The 16,068-nt window shown below is 36.8% G+C and overlaps 3 protein-coding genes across 3 annotated transcripts in view; all 3 read left to right on the forward strand.

Annotated features, from left to right (window-relative positions):
• LOC139129024 (basement membrane-specific heparan sulfate proteoglycan core protein-like) overlaps window positions 1-1,265 on the forward strand; it is a 27,148-nt gene extending 25,883 nt beyond the window's left edge. Inside the window, exons 21-22 of the mRNA XM_070694702.1 lie at window positions 238-501; window positions 1,120-1,265. Coding sequence (XP_070550803.1) covers window positions 238-501; window positions 1,120-1,265 — 410 coding nt within the window. The remainder of the gene's footprint in view (window positions 1-237; window positions 502-1,119) is intronic.
• Window positions 1,266-1,901: 636 nt separating this feature from the next.
• Window positions 1,902-4,646, forward strand: LOC139129818 (opioid-binding protein/cell adhesion molecule-like). The gene is made up of 3 exons (XM_070695499.1): window positions 1,902-2,152; window positions 3,329-3,586; window positions 3,891-4,646. The coding sequence occupies exons 1-3, from the start codon at window positions 2,029-2,031 to the stop codon at window positions 3,923-3,925; spliced, it is 417 nt and encodes a 138-aa protein (XP_070551600.1). The 5' UTR covers window positions 1,902-2,028; the 3' UTR covers window positions 3,926-4,646.
• LOC139129036 (limbic system-associated membrane protein-like) lies at window positions 4,544-11,014 on the forward strand. The gene is made up of 7 exons (XM_070694711.1): window positions 4,544-4,691; window positions 5,601-5,915; window positions 6,554-6,676; window positions 8,569-8,587; window positions 8,872-8,948; window positions 9,177-9,223; window positions 9,558-11,014. Exons 1-7 carry the CDS (start codon window positions 4,544-4,546, stop codon window positions 9,678-9,680), a joined length of 852 nt encoding a protein of 283 aa, XP_070550812.1. The 3' UTR covers window positions 9,681-11,014.
• The last annotated feature ends 5,054 nt before the right edge of the window (window positions 11,015-16,068 follow it).

The following is a 16,068-nucleotide window of genomic DNA, read 5'->3' on the forward strand; positions in this document are numbered from 1 at the left end:
CATACATACATACATACATACATACATACATACATACATACATACATACATACATACATACATACATACATACATACATACATACATACATACATACATACATATATGCATACATACATCAAACAAAAATCAACATCAAACAAAATCAACAAACAAACACACAAACAGGCAAGCGAATTCGAAACTAGGTAGCAAAAAGTAATCTGAAACCTTTTCGCCCACATTTCGTACTTCCAGATATGTCTGATGTCGTCATCGAAGACGAAAGCCAAGGAAAGGTAATAGAAGGACACACATATCGTGCAAACTGCTCAACAGATGCAAATCCAACCGCTGTTATTGCCTGGATTACTCCAAAAATGGAAGTTCATGAGTCTGAATTGCTAGAAATTGCGCCAGCAAAGCGAAATGACAGCGGTAACTACACATGCGAAGCAAGCACGGAATTCTGGGATGAATCAGACCACCTGAGAAAGGCGTCTGTGTTTGTAGACGTACAATGTAAGCTTAAAACACGTGTTATAAGTTAGTTGGCTTATATCTTTGTTGCAATTTTGGTGTCCCTGTTACATGCAGGTAGCCTAATTGTCACCGACCAATATCTTTGTTTTTTCCATTTAAGAAGATATGCGCCTCGAAATAAAGTGAAAGACTTATACTTTTGCTCAAACTTTCCTCAACGAACCTTTCAGGTGTTCTCTTGCAAAATCAAGAATAAAAATCGGGGGTCACCGAACAAATTTTTTGTACTAGGGAAATAAATTGCCCTAAATTTACAGATACTTGAAATTCAAAATGGCCGCCATCCCTGTGTTAACTCTATGGAGAAACATAAAATCTTCGATTTTCGAAAAACTAAGACGGCAAAAAGTTTTCTTTCACCAAGAGCTTTAAAATGAACCCCCACAAGCGGTATATCGGAATAAAATTGAAGAAGTTTTAAAGCTCGATTATCTGTCCCCGAGGCGCGTTCTACTTTAAATACGTGACTGTAATTTTGTGAGAGACACTCATGCAGATGTAAAGGGGTCGGTAAATTTTTATTGATGAAGTCTGGTTTATTAATGCCCTCAAAATTTAACAATCTGATTCGCTTTGTAACATGGTTTTATTTTGAAGACTCGCCATCCGTTGAGGTACAACATTCAATAACACTCATAGAAAATGAAAACATAACACTGATCTGTGACGTCATCGATGCCAACCCAGCGGAAGTCAGTTTCACCTGGACTCTCGTCGACGGCACAAGTATAACACGGGGATAGTGGAACTCTCCAATATCGGGAGGTCTTTACACGGGAGCCAAATCTGCAACGCTAGTAACACCTTCTACGACGGAACACGGGGACATGATAGCGGCGTGACACACCTAGACATACAATGTAAGCTTGACCTCTTTGCCCTAAAATCAAATTCTCTTTTCTTTGCATCCTTTTCTCTGATACTTTAAGAAACTCTCATTTGTAAGAAATTCCAGTAATTTCATACACACTGTTTTGCAATTCGAGTTTTACCAGTCTTCAATTGAAATCTGCACAATGAACTGAAAATATTCAGGCTCAGTTCCGCCGTCTAAGTCTTTAGCAAATATGGTAAATTGTACATATTATAAAATGAGCGAAAAACTAAAAATTAAATGTTGACAAGTAATATCATAATATTGAAAACCACGTTTTCATTTCTACGTCATAAACATACCGATCACAAAATTATTATAGCAATTTAACTGAATTGTAAGTGAACAAAGCCAATATCTGTACCGGCTGTATTTTGTCCCCGGAAATATTATAGTAAATTTTGTAACTTACTACACGTTTTTAAATGTTATGCTTTTTTTCTATCTTTTTAATATATTATAGATGATTTATTTGAAACATATTTTTTCAAATGATCAGATTCTCCTGAACTTGCGGATAGCGATTAACGCGTATAGAGGGAGAGACTGCCACCTTTGTATGTACGGTTGACTCCAACCCCGACCCAAGTACGTACTCATGGACCAAGGACGAAGTCCAGGTGTCCGATCAAATGACGTACAATATCGAAGATGTCAGTCGTACCGACGACGGAGAATACGTCTGTACGGCAACGGCCGAATTCCACGATGGAACAACGGGTTCCGGGCAGGGTACAACACAACTCTTTATCCAATGTGAGTTGAATCTTCCGTTACGGTTATCAATTTCAAGATAACACACAGATTAAAACGAAATCAGACAAAGAATGACAATGGCTAGTAGGAACGACAATTATGGTAATGATGATAAGCAGAGAATTTTCGAGAATTACTCGGATTCCATCACTATCGAAATCCCACACACTGTGCATTATCTTTAACCACCCATATAGATGAAAACAAATCTTCAAGATTAGGACAGAGAGAAAAAAATAATTGTTAATCGGAATCTCCGCTTGGAATTTGTTTTGATTTCGGCCAATTCATACTTCTGCATTGTAAATACTTTATTACCCCGCCCTACTCTTCATCGGGTTTTCGCAGGCATGTGGGATTCTGAATGAGACTGTTGTGCAAACACGACTGTATATATAATTCGCTATTGTTGAGAAATATATAGTGTTGAATTCAATAACCAGTATCAATGTATCTTGTCTGAGATATTTCTTGTTAGCCTAAAAGGGGAAAAGACTATTTTGCCTTGTCTGCATCTCGGCAAAAAAGTGCGAACGACCGCGGTTACCTTTGGCCTAAAGAATAAAGATTTTTTTTTCTCTCTGGCCTTATGTGAATGCTATGCTATGAATTTACACTCTAGCCACTCCTGCTATTGTTTCACCAAGTTATCAGCGTTCTTCCTTTATCACAATTTGCAGTCCATTCTCTGCAAGACAAACTATGCCTTGAAGATAAATGCCGTGGCCCAATATCACGAGTGTCAATATTGCCTCTGGTTGCCCATTGTTATGGCGTAATAGCGGTTTGCCTTGAAAGATTATGGCTTTTTATTGTCCGACTCATGATCTGCAATCGCAATACAGTGTTTTGATGTATGACATGGTTATGATATTTGATTTATGGTATTATATGATATACACAGTCACTTTATGTTGTTTTTGTTCCCATTGTTTTTTATCAGACGTCGGATAAGTTTTCTTTTAAACCTTCATAATTAATTTTCTAAAACCTGCTTTTCTTTACTATTTATAGTCTCTTCAATGTAAGCATATCTATTTTCCTATTTCCTTATTTTGTCAGTCGCATGGCTTTTTAACTTTACATAATGCGTGTTATTGATATATGTATCTATGGATTCTTCTATGTCCCCATCTCTTGTTGCTGACGAGCTTTTCCCCTTCAACTACTGTTAAGATTCACCTGACGTTGAAGGCGGCGAGGTGTCGTGCAAGGAAGGCGACGCCATTACCTTACACTGCGAAGTCGACGCAAACCCGGAACCCCATACATACACCTGGACAAAGGACGGTCAGCGTCTGTCCGATCAACAAAACCACACCATTCAGGCAACTCATCGCGACCAAGCTGGCGACTACAACTGCACAGCAATCAATCAATTCCACGATGGCTCGGAGGGCAAAGGTCACGCGGTGATCAAACTGGAGGTGCAATGTACGGTCACGCATTTTGGCCACATTCCATAGCCCACGCGCTTGTGTAATTATAGAAACGCGTAACACAAGCATTTCTTGCATTCCCAAAGCTACATCATGTACCAAGCAACTTAACATAATGACATACTTTACGAGTGTTGAATGAACTTACTAATACACATTAAAGTGTGATGTTGAATATTAATACATGCTTGCGAATCGATATTGTTAATTAAATTCATTTGCAATTTGAGCGTGGCGCTGTTTCATACGTCACTGCGCGTTTTTTCCTGCCATTTAATCAATCTTATTTTTTTCATCAGACCCTTACAGGACTATTTGCAGCGAGTTGAAGTGAAGCCAGGCATTCCACCAGACTCATCATCTACACGAACCTTCAATGACCTTCCCATCGCCTTCATTACAAATAATAGTCAATAACAAAATCACTAAATCTCACCATGTATATTAATTTTTTTGCACATACAAACAAATTTCATTATACATTGTCTCATGATGTCGTTTAATTGCTCGTTTTACCCAACCACTGCATGGTAATACTGAGAAAGATCCCTCCTTCTACATATCACGCATATTAAATTTAAACCAAATTTCATTTTCTTGCTGACACACTTTCCCGAATTGTCGATGACAGACATGAAACTGCGAACAGTGTTTATGTATGTTGAGTGATCGCTTCCAATGATAAGAAGTGACCTTATCAATTATAGTCCTTATGTCATGTCTATTTGAGGTGACATGCTTTAAACATTTGATATAGAAAGCTGAATTAGGCAAAGTTAATACTATTTTGTACAAATTTCACATTAAAAAAAACAAGGTATCTTTCCTAAAGTTATCGAATGTTTCTAAGAGTAATTTGAAACTATGAAGCTTCTGCCAACTGTTTGTTCAAACGACAAGACATGATATAACTTTTTTCATTTTTCGATTTGTAGATCTATCGACCATCGACATGGTTGTATCACCGTCCACGCAAGTAAACGAGGGTCAAGACGTTAGTATACGTTGTCGTGCAACCGACGGTAACCCTGACCCTTACCTCATGAGCCTGATCCGTGACCCGACGAAATCTTGGCCGAAGAGGAGGCAAGCGAGCTGCAGTACGACATCAGGGCGATAGACAGGTCGAAAAGTGTACTTACAGATGCCGTGCGAGCACGCGTTTTTACGACGGAAGTGAAGACATTTCGAGGATGAGCAAAATATCGTTGTACAGTGTAAGTGCAATGAGTGTAACAGTCCGCTGGCTGGACTACTTTAGTTACGTCCACCGCCGTTGTAAATATCAAAATCTATATCACCGCCCCTCCCACTTGTTTGATATTAATCTCTGAGCGCAGCAGGAGCTTGCGATGACAATGATACTGTTATGTCCATGTACTTGAATCTACCAGTACCTCTTTTAATATAATTTGTCAACCGAGTACAAGACGGAAGAAATCACTGCGCATAGTTTAAAAGTTCAACTGTAACCATGTTTTGATGGTAAACGCACGTCTTTATCTGTGCCAATATATTACATATAATTCTTTGTTATATCAGAAAGCGACATCCTGTTTTACGCATATCTGCAATTAAAGCCGATTTACGGTCTTTATTTCACGACTTTTTGTGATATCTCCTTCGCGCCGTAATGTACCTTGGGAAGTGAACCGTCATGAAAACAAACTAAAGTAATTGATTCTAGGGGAGGCAGATGGCGGTAGCACCATGGATCCAATATATCTGTCTTTTAATATTAGGCCTTAGACTTACGTTTTGGTAACATATTTCAGCAAATATCAGCAGTGTACCAATGAGCAAACAGTAGTGTGTATGGAAAGCTCAAAGCATAAATTTCGTTGACAGAATTTTGCATTTCGCAATCTTCACTCATGCTGAGTTGGAGCTCTCATTTCACGACTTTCGAGTACGTGGGTAAGTAGTTCAGAGAATTTAAAACACTCTACAAACAATTACTTTATACTAGTAGTGTCACGCTTTGTAAGTTCAACTTTCTCGCTTAATAGACGTGCCAACGATCGCCGAGGAAGATCCAACAACATTCAAGGCGGAACTCAAAGACAGAGTCACCTTGAATTGCACGGCAGACGGCGTTCCCACGCCGACAGTGACATGGTACGACCCAGGGAACAAAGAAATTCCCGGAAACGAGGACAACAGAAAGATAACGACAGTTGAAGATGGCAGCATCGTCACCAGCAGCCTGGCCGTAACCGTCGTTGATGACTCATTTTACGGCAATTATTCATGTGTCGCTTCGAACGTCATAGGGGAAAGCAACAGACACGAACGAATCATTGAGGCACCGTCATCGACAGCCGGTATTTTTTGTCATATTTTATTAAACTCTGTACGCAGAGCGACTAGAATATGTTCTCTTACAGTTGTTGTTTCAAGTAGTCGATATCCTTATTCTTCTTTCAGTTTGCCATCCTATTTGTTTTTTACTCCAAATCCCTTCGTAGAATAACACGCTGACAACCTTGCTGCCGTAATCTATTAGTGGCAATGTAGCCCACTTATCTTTTAATTGAAGTTGTACAACATTTTTGCGCTACAATAAGAGCTTCATTTGGTACATTGTCTGTAAAAATAAAATTACAAACAAAGAAACGGCAAAAACTTAGAGAACCTGGTAATAGGGTCACTGAGTATTTGAAAGTACACTTCATATGATTTTTAATTACACAGACACACAGACACACAGACACACAGACACAGACACAGAAACACACACACACACACACACACACACACACACACACATATATATATATATATATATATATATATATATATATATATATATATATATATATATATATATACATACATGTATATTATGTTTGTATGTATCTATGTATGTATCTATGTACGTATGTGTAACCTCAATATTTTTTTCAAAATTGTTAACTTCAAAAATAATTATTCTCTACATCCGTTTTTTTGATTTTCGCAGAGCCCCTTTCAGGTGTAAATATTGCAGTGCTGGTCGGTGTGATTGTTTTAATTATTGTCATTTTTGTGGTTTTTGCCGTCGTAAGATACTATCGAAAAGAGAAGAAAAGGGACAAATACGAAGGTAAATATTAATGTCAATAGCAAAGAAAAATTACACGTACAAACTAGCAATGGCGCGAGTCTGGAGAAAAGACTTAGGGATAATGTGCATCATCTCGGAAGCTGTTATCCGATTGGTTAGCAGAATTGTACTGTTATAATTGAATAATACAAATAGAGTCCCTAAATTGATGTGAAAAGTGACAATCGACCACTTAGATATAGCCTTCCGAGCACTCTGCGCATCAGCAAAAGGCTCAAACGTCAACCTCTTTTTAGTATAATGGCTTTATTTATCTCACCTACATCTCTTTATCGCAGTCCTAATGGCATTAGGACTGCGATAAAATTACATCACTATATTTGCCTGCTTATCAATCGAGTCAATTCACATTTAGCTTCAAAATCGCATGGTTTCTTTAAAAATCTTGATCTATAGATTTTCTGATTGCTTATCATAATTGTTTTATCATTTATCATTTTATGATTGTTCGTTTTCCTTTTCCTTTTTTTGCATAACGGAAGTTGCATGCAGTAAGTTTAATAAAGTAATGCAGTCCTAGTCTATTTTTTTAACCGAAAATTTCACTTATCATTACCTGCTGGCCCGTTGTACAGATCATATACAGTGATTCTTTATGTTTTTTAAGATTTTTATTGGTAAAAATAGGCATTCGTTACATCGCTTGTCGTCATACATGGTGTTAACGACATCTTTAAACTGCATGCCCCCCTCCCCGAAACATTCATGCTCAGATGACGTCACGGTGATATATCTCAAGCAAACGTGGGCGACGATCTAAAGGGATCTCATTCGATCAACATTATGCAGTGACTCATTTCTAACAAATTTATTTGTTTATAGTTCTTATTTCCAAACAAATGTCCAAGGGTTTTATGAAACCTTGCTTTCATTTCTTGATGTTGACTAGTAAGAAGTGAAGAAACAACAAAAAACAATTCCGCGTATCTTGACGTTGACTTTCATATTGAAGTTGATAAGAATATTAGCACTCAGTTTTTCTATAACAATAACATCGAAACCTCTACGAATGCAACTTTATCGTGAACTAATAATAGATATTTCGACGCCATTTAAGATGTTCAACAAAATTCATTCATTACAGTCCTAAAGACTCCTGTCTCTGATTTAATTCCATATTTTCAAAACCAGATTCGTTGGATAAAATATTCCCAATCGAAAAAAAAATCAGACAGACGCCATATTATCATACTTTTATTGACACGCATCAATGACATTATGGTAGGTTTCGTAAGGTACAACACCGCAACATCTATGGCGAAAACGGTGATGATTATAGATGTACTTTTTGTTTGCGGTTGTTCATTCAGAGTGTGCGATTTTAGCATAGAGGCAGGGGATATGTATGTTCTTATTTAAACGGACTGGTACATAATTAGGCATATCCTCTGATCACTTGGTAAAATGACTCTGAAAAGTGCTTGAATTAGTAAGTGTTCATCTTTAATACCCTGTAAGCTTGTTCGATTTTGTGTATATAATAGAATTAGACTAGCAAAGCAGATAAGAACGAGACCGGAACTGATTTTGTAAAATTGGATCTTCATCTTATTCAAATATCTAAAAAGTGTTACTAGGCACCCCATTGCTGAATTTTGCATTATTAAAAATTACTCATAAAAGCAATTGTATAAATTAACAAGAAAAGCAGATGAGCTTCAATTGCAGACTAAACCGACATTACTTCACTCTCCAATGATCCTAAATTAGTTCAACATTATTATTAAAAACATTTAACGGGTGTCTCGTTTCCATTCTCGCAGTGTGTCTGTGGAAAATGTCATCTAATTGATCTAACACCTTTCCAAATACAGATACATTTCAGATTGCTTTTCTATCTCATGTTTTTTACTTTTTCGGTTTGTTTTCAGCCAGTAAGAAAGAGCAGAGGTAAGCTACCCATCTCATTTTATATTTTCTGTGTATGTGTGTTTACTCTTATCTTATCTTTTCTCACATTTCTTTGTAGTAAATAGCTGATTGTATCTTTGAGTCGCTCGTTTTCATGGCGTTTCTACTTTGACGCCCTGCTATTTCTTAAGAGGTCAATTATTTAGTCAGTATTGATTTACTTATGCCAGTTTTAAAACCCCAGATCCTATATAATATCACCGGTAGTCAGTTTTTGACGACCGATTATTTTTCAAATTTAATAATTGTTATTCTTTACACAGTACCCAAGGCAGATTAGAGCTGGATAAGATAGAAATTGATGGCAATGCCAATGAAGGAATGTCGGTGGTACCAGATGGTTAGTAGCATCCTCTGATTGTCAAGCATATTCCTATTCTAGCACTGTATGTTTTGAACAATGATATCAAGCTGCAATCTTTTTAACGCTACGTTTCCTCTCTCTTGAGTAAAGGCGTTTACTATATATGTTCGGCGACCGTTGAGAATAAAGTTGGACATAATATAGAAATCTTAAATTTTAATGATTCTGATTTAGATACAGTAAAACGTTTGTCTTATCTATTAGAAGCTGATGGATTGGCGACTTTCACGGGAGAGGCCAAAAATAATGAGGTGAGAATGTCAAAAGGTATTCTATATAATATTATACATTTTAAACGTGTTATTTATTCTCCCATACACATGTCGTTTGCCAGTCCATAGTCGTTAGAATTAAAGTTCAAAGACACTGTATAAGTCCGTGTAAACCTGCGCGTATTGAATCACTTATACACATATGGCTGACTTCTAATTGAATATTATGCAAATATTGAAGCAGGATTATCAGTAGCACGTAAAATGTTTGAATATAATTGTCTTGATATAAGTTTATAAGCAGATTTAATGCTGATACAATATACCTCACCAATGAAATACGGCCGAGTGTTCATTTTCCGGCATTTTTCAGGATATGAACGGACTTGGTGACATCAATAATGAGACAGATGTAACCTTCGCAGGACAGGAGTCAACGCCGAACGGCGAAACCGATCATTCGACTGTCGATATCGACGTTAATGGACAATTGTGACTTTGTCTCCATCAGAAGTAACTTTTGACGTGTATTTCGGACGTTTCAAGCTATTTTTCAAACCGCTTCATTTCTAATTCCAAGAATAGAATTTAGCAAAGCTCTACTTGACGAATAGCATTTATAATGGTGTCATGCAATGTAATTGTTGACAAATGAATTTCAACCCGGACAAGGATTAACGTTGTGCATATTGCACACAAGGCGTTTGCTTTGCAATGCCTATACCGTGGATTTCAACATAAGAGAAAGAGAAAAAATGAGGAATGCGCAAGCTTTAAAAATCTGAATAGAGTAAATTATTATCAAGGCCGTATAAGAGTACCCCTACAAAAGAAAGTCGGAAAATCTTCTTGCAAATACTTTTCAAGCATCTTTATGTTCCTTGCTTATCAGACATGACAAAGTGAATGGCACAGATTTTTGTCATTTTAACAGAAATTACTTCGATGCAATGGCGTAATCTATCTGCAGCTGCCAACATACTGAAGGAGACAACGTGATCTTCTTGTCATTTCCACTTACCTGGATTCTTCCCAATATTTTTCCATGGAGAATTGTTATTTTGTGTATCAAATTGATTATTGTATTTATTTCAGAAACTCCTGAGCCCATAGAAAGAAATCACTCGATACCAAACTTTAAAATTCGCAGCCAGCATATATTTTGAAAGTGTTTCTCATTCAAATCACCGTCTTTGAAATACATAAATTGAAACACAAGGAGTATAATGACTGACTACTCTGCAAAAAAATAAGTTTTCTTTCTACTTTCATTAATTTAGTTGACGCTTTATATTATAGTCATATGAATGCATGTAAGTTATAGTTTATGTGCCATGACATCGATTCACGCGATGATAAAACTCTTTGTCATTTCGTACAAAAATATGTTTGCCCAGACAACCGGGCATATGAATCAGATGCAAGAACCATCATGTCTGGTGTTTTCCATAGAAGGGAATACGACTAAAAATGTGTGAAGGTCAGATAAGGCTTTATTAATTGTTCTACATTTTTTCTTACATAAAGCAAGTTAACCCAAGGTCTGTAATCATGCCGCCTTTGTAGATTGTACGGAATGTTATCTTCAATCAGTCGGATCAATCACACAGTGCTAAGTGCAGTTTATTTTACTGTTGAGTTTAATTTTGATAATTGTAACATCTCTGACTCTCGTGCCTCCATGTGCCGGGAATGGAGACACCCCGATGCAAAGCCATTGCAGATTTTTTGATAGTTATCGGTTGAATTGAAAACTTAGGAAAATATAAATTTAATACATTTTTATTTTAAAAAATCAGATGTTATTTTGTGTGTGTGTGTGTGTATGTGTGTGTGTGTGTGTGTGTGAGAGAGAGAGAGAGAGAGAGAGAGAGAGAGAGAGAGAGAGAGAGAGAGAGAGAGAGAGAGAGGGGAGGAGAGGAGAGGAGAGAGAGAGGAGAGAGAGAGAGAGAGAGAGAGAGAGAGAGAGAGAGAGAGAGAGGAGAGAGAGAGAGAGAGAGAGAGAGAGAGAGAGAGAGAGAGAGAGAGAGAGAGGCAGGTAGTAGAAGGCAAGTTGTTGTGTTAGTTTTTTTTGTATTTGCTTGTGTAATAAACAGTGCCAGCATCCCACGAGTCAGTAGTACCGCTTTATAGGGAAATAGTAGGGATTTTCTACTAAATAACATCTCTATAGGAGTTAACATAAAACCATGTATATAAAGTCGGCACCATAAAGGTGGTCAGAGTTCAGTTTGTATGTCAGTAATGGTCTACCTTTCAGATGTGTGTGTGTGACACTTAACGTCTGATGTGTTATCAATTTGATAATGTCCATTTTCGTATTCTCGTTACCAGTTATTTTTTTAAGTATCACATAAAAATCATCACATTCACGTATCCGTCTGTCGATGTATCTCGGTAAAAGAGGCATTTTGTTTTGGAAAAAACAACTCTCTCTCGATGTAACATTGTAGAAGTTAAGCGACATTGTGCAACGACGGTAGACAAAATTGTCCTTCATTGTTACTGGGCGATACACGGCCGCTACCGTTGTGCCTTTAAAAGTCACCGACAAGCAATGTTGACAAAACGCTTCATCTCATATGCGGCTTTCCTCATCAAGACCATTATGTCTGAATTTCATTCAATTTTAAGACACTATTTGAAAGATATGAAGACAAAATGTACGCATACATCACGAAATTAGTCTTACTGTACGATATAAATATCACAAAATACCTACTAAATTTGTTAAAATACATAATGCCAACATATTTACTTACTGTAACCTCTGAAACCTAGCAACGGATTGAGAATTGTCTCTGCGTTTTATCAAGTGCAGGCAAAGTTCGTGGACAATTGCTTATGCTAACACTTGAGAAACAGCCGACAATTGAGTATGAAACCTTACATATGTTCACACATTGGACATGCCGAGTGTACTGGCCCTGAATTTATATTTTGTAATTGATTCGTTTTCCCACCATGATATCGATCAACGGGTATTCCACTTCTGCTCTGCGCGCAACGATTATGCACTCTTCATGGCATGTATCATGTGTCAAAACTGCAGCCACGTCCGTCGATGCAAACACAATATGTGTAAATTGGTTGTTTCACATAAAAACATATCCAGCCAACCACCTGTAAAGCATATTATTTCAAATATGCCCCCTCGAAAAACCAAGTGGTCATATTAAAATTCATGGTTCCCTTACCTATTACAATAATATATGTGTTAATATAAGTCAAAGGTTAGGTGGAACGACTGTGCCAAATCTGCCCATTTGGTTTATGTTGAATATATATTAAGCTACACAAGACATGAAGTGGAAAAATGATTTTGAAGCACATGAAATTTTCATTTTCTGGAGTGCACATTGGGAATATTTAAACGTAATCAGATAGTGCAGGGTAAGAATTTTAATACTAACCCAGGGGAGACTTTTCGTTGATCCCGGAAAATGTTTATCATAACGATTTTATCTTAAACTTGTACCAAACTCGTACCACACAAAGGTTGCTACCTTGCGGCATTAGAACTTACAGGTCATGTAAGGTGGATCTAACTGACATGATGGGTACTTAGGTTCGTGCTTATCATGCACAATTCCAATTAGTCAGTCCAATCTATATCTGTTTCCATTATATACCCATTGACCGCCCTCTATCAGGGACGTGTATTGAACCAGGAAGTAACTTGCAAGAAGAAAACACTAAAATACCATATTATACTTGAACAAGCATCTGGCACCATATTTTTCTCGAATAGATAATAATAAGTAGAATGGCGTGATGTCTCTGAAATGTATCAATTTCCATTCATCAAAACTCTCCGCATCGTAGTGTTGTCAAACCTGGAAAAAACATTCTTTTCGATTTAATAACACCTTGTGTGATGCTGACTAACAAATAGTTTTGGTGGATAAAACTCGTTTTAAAAATTTTCTACTATTTAAAAAAAACATCAACAGAAATGATAAAACCTCGCATCTGTTTGATGAACTATTACAGGAATGATCACACTGGTGATATTTAGGGTAGTGTGTGCTTAAAAAGGGAAGATTTTAGCGGGACCAGTCGAATATAATCATAATGCGCATATTTCTGAGTAGTTTTAAGGTCTTTTACGCAGAGTTGTAGCCTTTGCAATTTTAAATCATCTCATATAGACGTCAGTTAAACCAGATGAGAAGGTGCACCTTGTTAGATTAAAAGCGCATAAGATGTCTAATTATCTCTCAAGTGACTTATTCTCATTATTATTTATCATTAGATATGGCGCGTCCAGTTAATGTTAGTTGGTTCACGGTAATGCGTTATAATTCTGAATTTAAAGCCTGGTCACGTGATGCTACATTTAAGTCATTTAAAATTTTCTTCTAAATGTGAATGTTTGTTTATTGCTGTCCATAATGTGCATTGCTTTCAATCTTCTACATGTTTTAAAATGATCAGGTATACCATTGACATTCGAGCAAGGCTTTGCAATTGATAAATACACAAGAAAATAGAAACTCTATGAATTCGATGCCAAATGGTATGAAGATGGAAATTTAAGGTAGGCAAGCGATAAAATGAGGCGTAATGAATGGGAGAAGGGACGATTATTACAAATGGAATATAGCAAGCTGAATGCACTGCCCTCAGCGTCAAAATGTACGTTTCTATTTTATTTTCTATTCGGTCGGCAAACCATGACCCTATCATAATTTTTGCTTGACCTCGCCTACGCTGACCGTCTGACAAGAGTGTTGAATTATCGCTTTTGCGTGAAAAATGCATGGTATATTTTTTCAAGGACATTTCTGCGAATCAGTATTTCTTTACACAGCTGACATAACATCATAAGGGTTTTACAAACGGAAACGGGCAGGTTCAGAATTGCGTCTTGTAAGTCGTTTGCTAGGCAAGACATGATATATGTGATTTTACTTCTTTACAGAACTTAATGTGATGTGGCAGACCTGTAAAGAGACAGAAACAGTCACATCGGTACTTCAAATCTTAATGCTTTCTGTAATATCTCAAGGCATCAAATTTATCTTCTTTGATTTAAAAATGCCCTAAAATTGATTTAATCATTTCACATATAGAACATTCATACAGCTGTATCTAGCTTATATCACGCACAGGCCTTCTCTATAATACATAAATTAGTAAACAAAAACAAACAAATCTGAAGCAATGATTCGCGAAAGCCAATTAAACTTAAATATTACCGTGTTGGTTGGTCATTATTACGCCATTTTAACGTTACCATTTTGTTTCTCAACATGGGTAGTCGATTATGTAAATTGGACGGCGCCAAAACATTTCAAGAAGCGGTTTTATTCTGGAATAGCGGTATAATGTAATAAAAAAGTACTGCTTGAATATTGTTAAATATCAAAGAAGAGTAATAAAAAATAAATGGGACGCTTCAGCTATTCCAGTGATGTTTTGAAGGCATGTGTATTTTCATTAAGAAATATATTGCCTTTCGTGGCGTGAATATTTTCATGAAGGAATATTGTGTTCTGATGATAACGTGACCAAGTCTCGGGGTAATATATCAAATAATGATCAATATAATGAACCTTCGGCAAAAAGCAAAAACAAAAAAACCCCAAAAACTAAACGCTAAAAATCTGCAGCATGCACATAAAGTACTTGATAATTAATACAATTAATAATATGTTCTCAATAAACCAAGGGCTACAGACTTACTAAAACACCATCAGAGGACTGTTTTAATTTGTTGAATTCTTACAACATTGCATATCTCTCTAAAATCAAGCAACTATCGGTAAACGAAGTACTATTAATTGTAAAATGTTTTTTTACATTTTGCACTGAATTACGCAGACTAAATGCATGCAAAGTGGACTCATGCATTGTACTTGATATAATTAAAATGCCTTAACAGAAGTCAAAATTGCAAATTAATTCAACCATACTATTAAACTTAGGACAAAGAAATAAAAAATACCGCAATTATACGGTGTCGCTCACATTTGATCAAAATTGGTATATACCAGTATGGGTACCAAAGATCAACAAAGATCAACAATAAATGCTGTTTCTATCTGTTCAGTGCAGGAAAATTCTACGTTGATGTTATGACAAGGATTTCTGCACACTTCAACCAGAAAAACAACAAGAAATATTTAAACCAGAAAAACAAGAATGACAAAAGTAATTAAGGTCTGAAATTTTAGGTACTGGAGGTCAACTTTAGCAACATGCATAGCTGAAAGGCAGCTAGCCCCTCTTAGTTTGACCATAGACGCTCTTCCTCCCCTCTACCGACGGTCTTCCCCCCTCTACTGTCTATGGTTTGGAGAGTTCTGTTAATATGTAACAGTTCATAAACAACTCCCCTCTAATGACGGTCTTCCTCCCCTCTACTGTCTATGGTTTGGGCAGTTCTGTTAATATGTAACAGTTCATAAACAACTCCCCTCTACTGAAGGTCTTCCTCCCCTCTACTGTCTATGGTTTGGGCAGTTCTGTTAATATGTAACAGTTCATAAACAATGACAGGAAATGACTCAAGATAAGTGGAGTTTGCCTGTCACTCCTGCACACATGCAGAAATTCCCTTTTTCTTACCTCATTTGCACATTTTTGACACTGATGTGTTAATTTGAACAAATTCACTTCTCAGCCCCTACATCTACCTGTACACCAAATACTGAGACGGTAGCTTTGGCAGTATGGGAGCCTTTGTGTGTGACGGACATACATCCGCACATACCCACAAATATACAGACATGCAAATCAATTCAGCTTATACGATAACCTCAAATTGGTATACCAAATGTGAGTAAAAACATACTTGGCAGTTAAGGTTCCAAGACAAGAAATGTGACCTTTTTACTCTAACAATTCTCTAACAGTTAATAAACTCAAAACCCCTGTAA

The sequence above is a fragment of the Ptychodera flava genome, chromosome 3 (genome assembly GCF_041260155.1).
Source record: "Ptychodera flava strain L36383 chromosome 3, AS_Pfla_20210202, whole genome shotgun sequence".
Classification (NCBI taxonomy): domain Eukaryota; kingdom Metazoa; phylum Hemichordata; class Enteropneusta; family Ptychoderidae; genus Ptychodera; species Ptychodera flava.

Excerpts from the sequence above, each read along its gene's own strand:
- LOC139129818 (XM_070695499.1), top strand. The coding sequence starts at position 2,029 with ATGACGTACAATATCGAAGATGTCAGTCGTACCGACGACGGAGAATAC. Across the intron at positions 2,153-3,328 it reads AACACAACTCTTTATCCAAT|ATTCACCTGACGTTGAAGGC; the intron begins GTGAGTTGAATC and ends ACTACTGTTAAG. Across the intron at positions 3,587-3,890 it reads GATCAAACTGGAGGTGCAAT|ACCCTTACAGGACTATTTGC; the intron begins GTACGGTCACGC and ends TTTTTTCATCAG.
- LOC139129036 (XM_070694711.1), top strand. The coding sequence starts at position 4,544 with ATGGTTGTATCACCGTCCACGCAAGTAAACGAGGGTCAAGACGTTAGT. Across the intron at positions 5,916-6,553 it reads GGCACCGTCATCGACAGCCG|AGCCCCTTTCAGGTGTAAAT; the intron begins GTATTTTTTGTC and ends TGATTTTCGCAG. Across the intron at positions 9,224-9,557 it reads GAGAGGCCAAAAATAATGAG|GATATGAACGGACTTGGTGA; the intron begins GTGAGAATGTCA and ends GGCATTTTTCAG.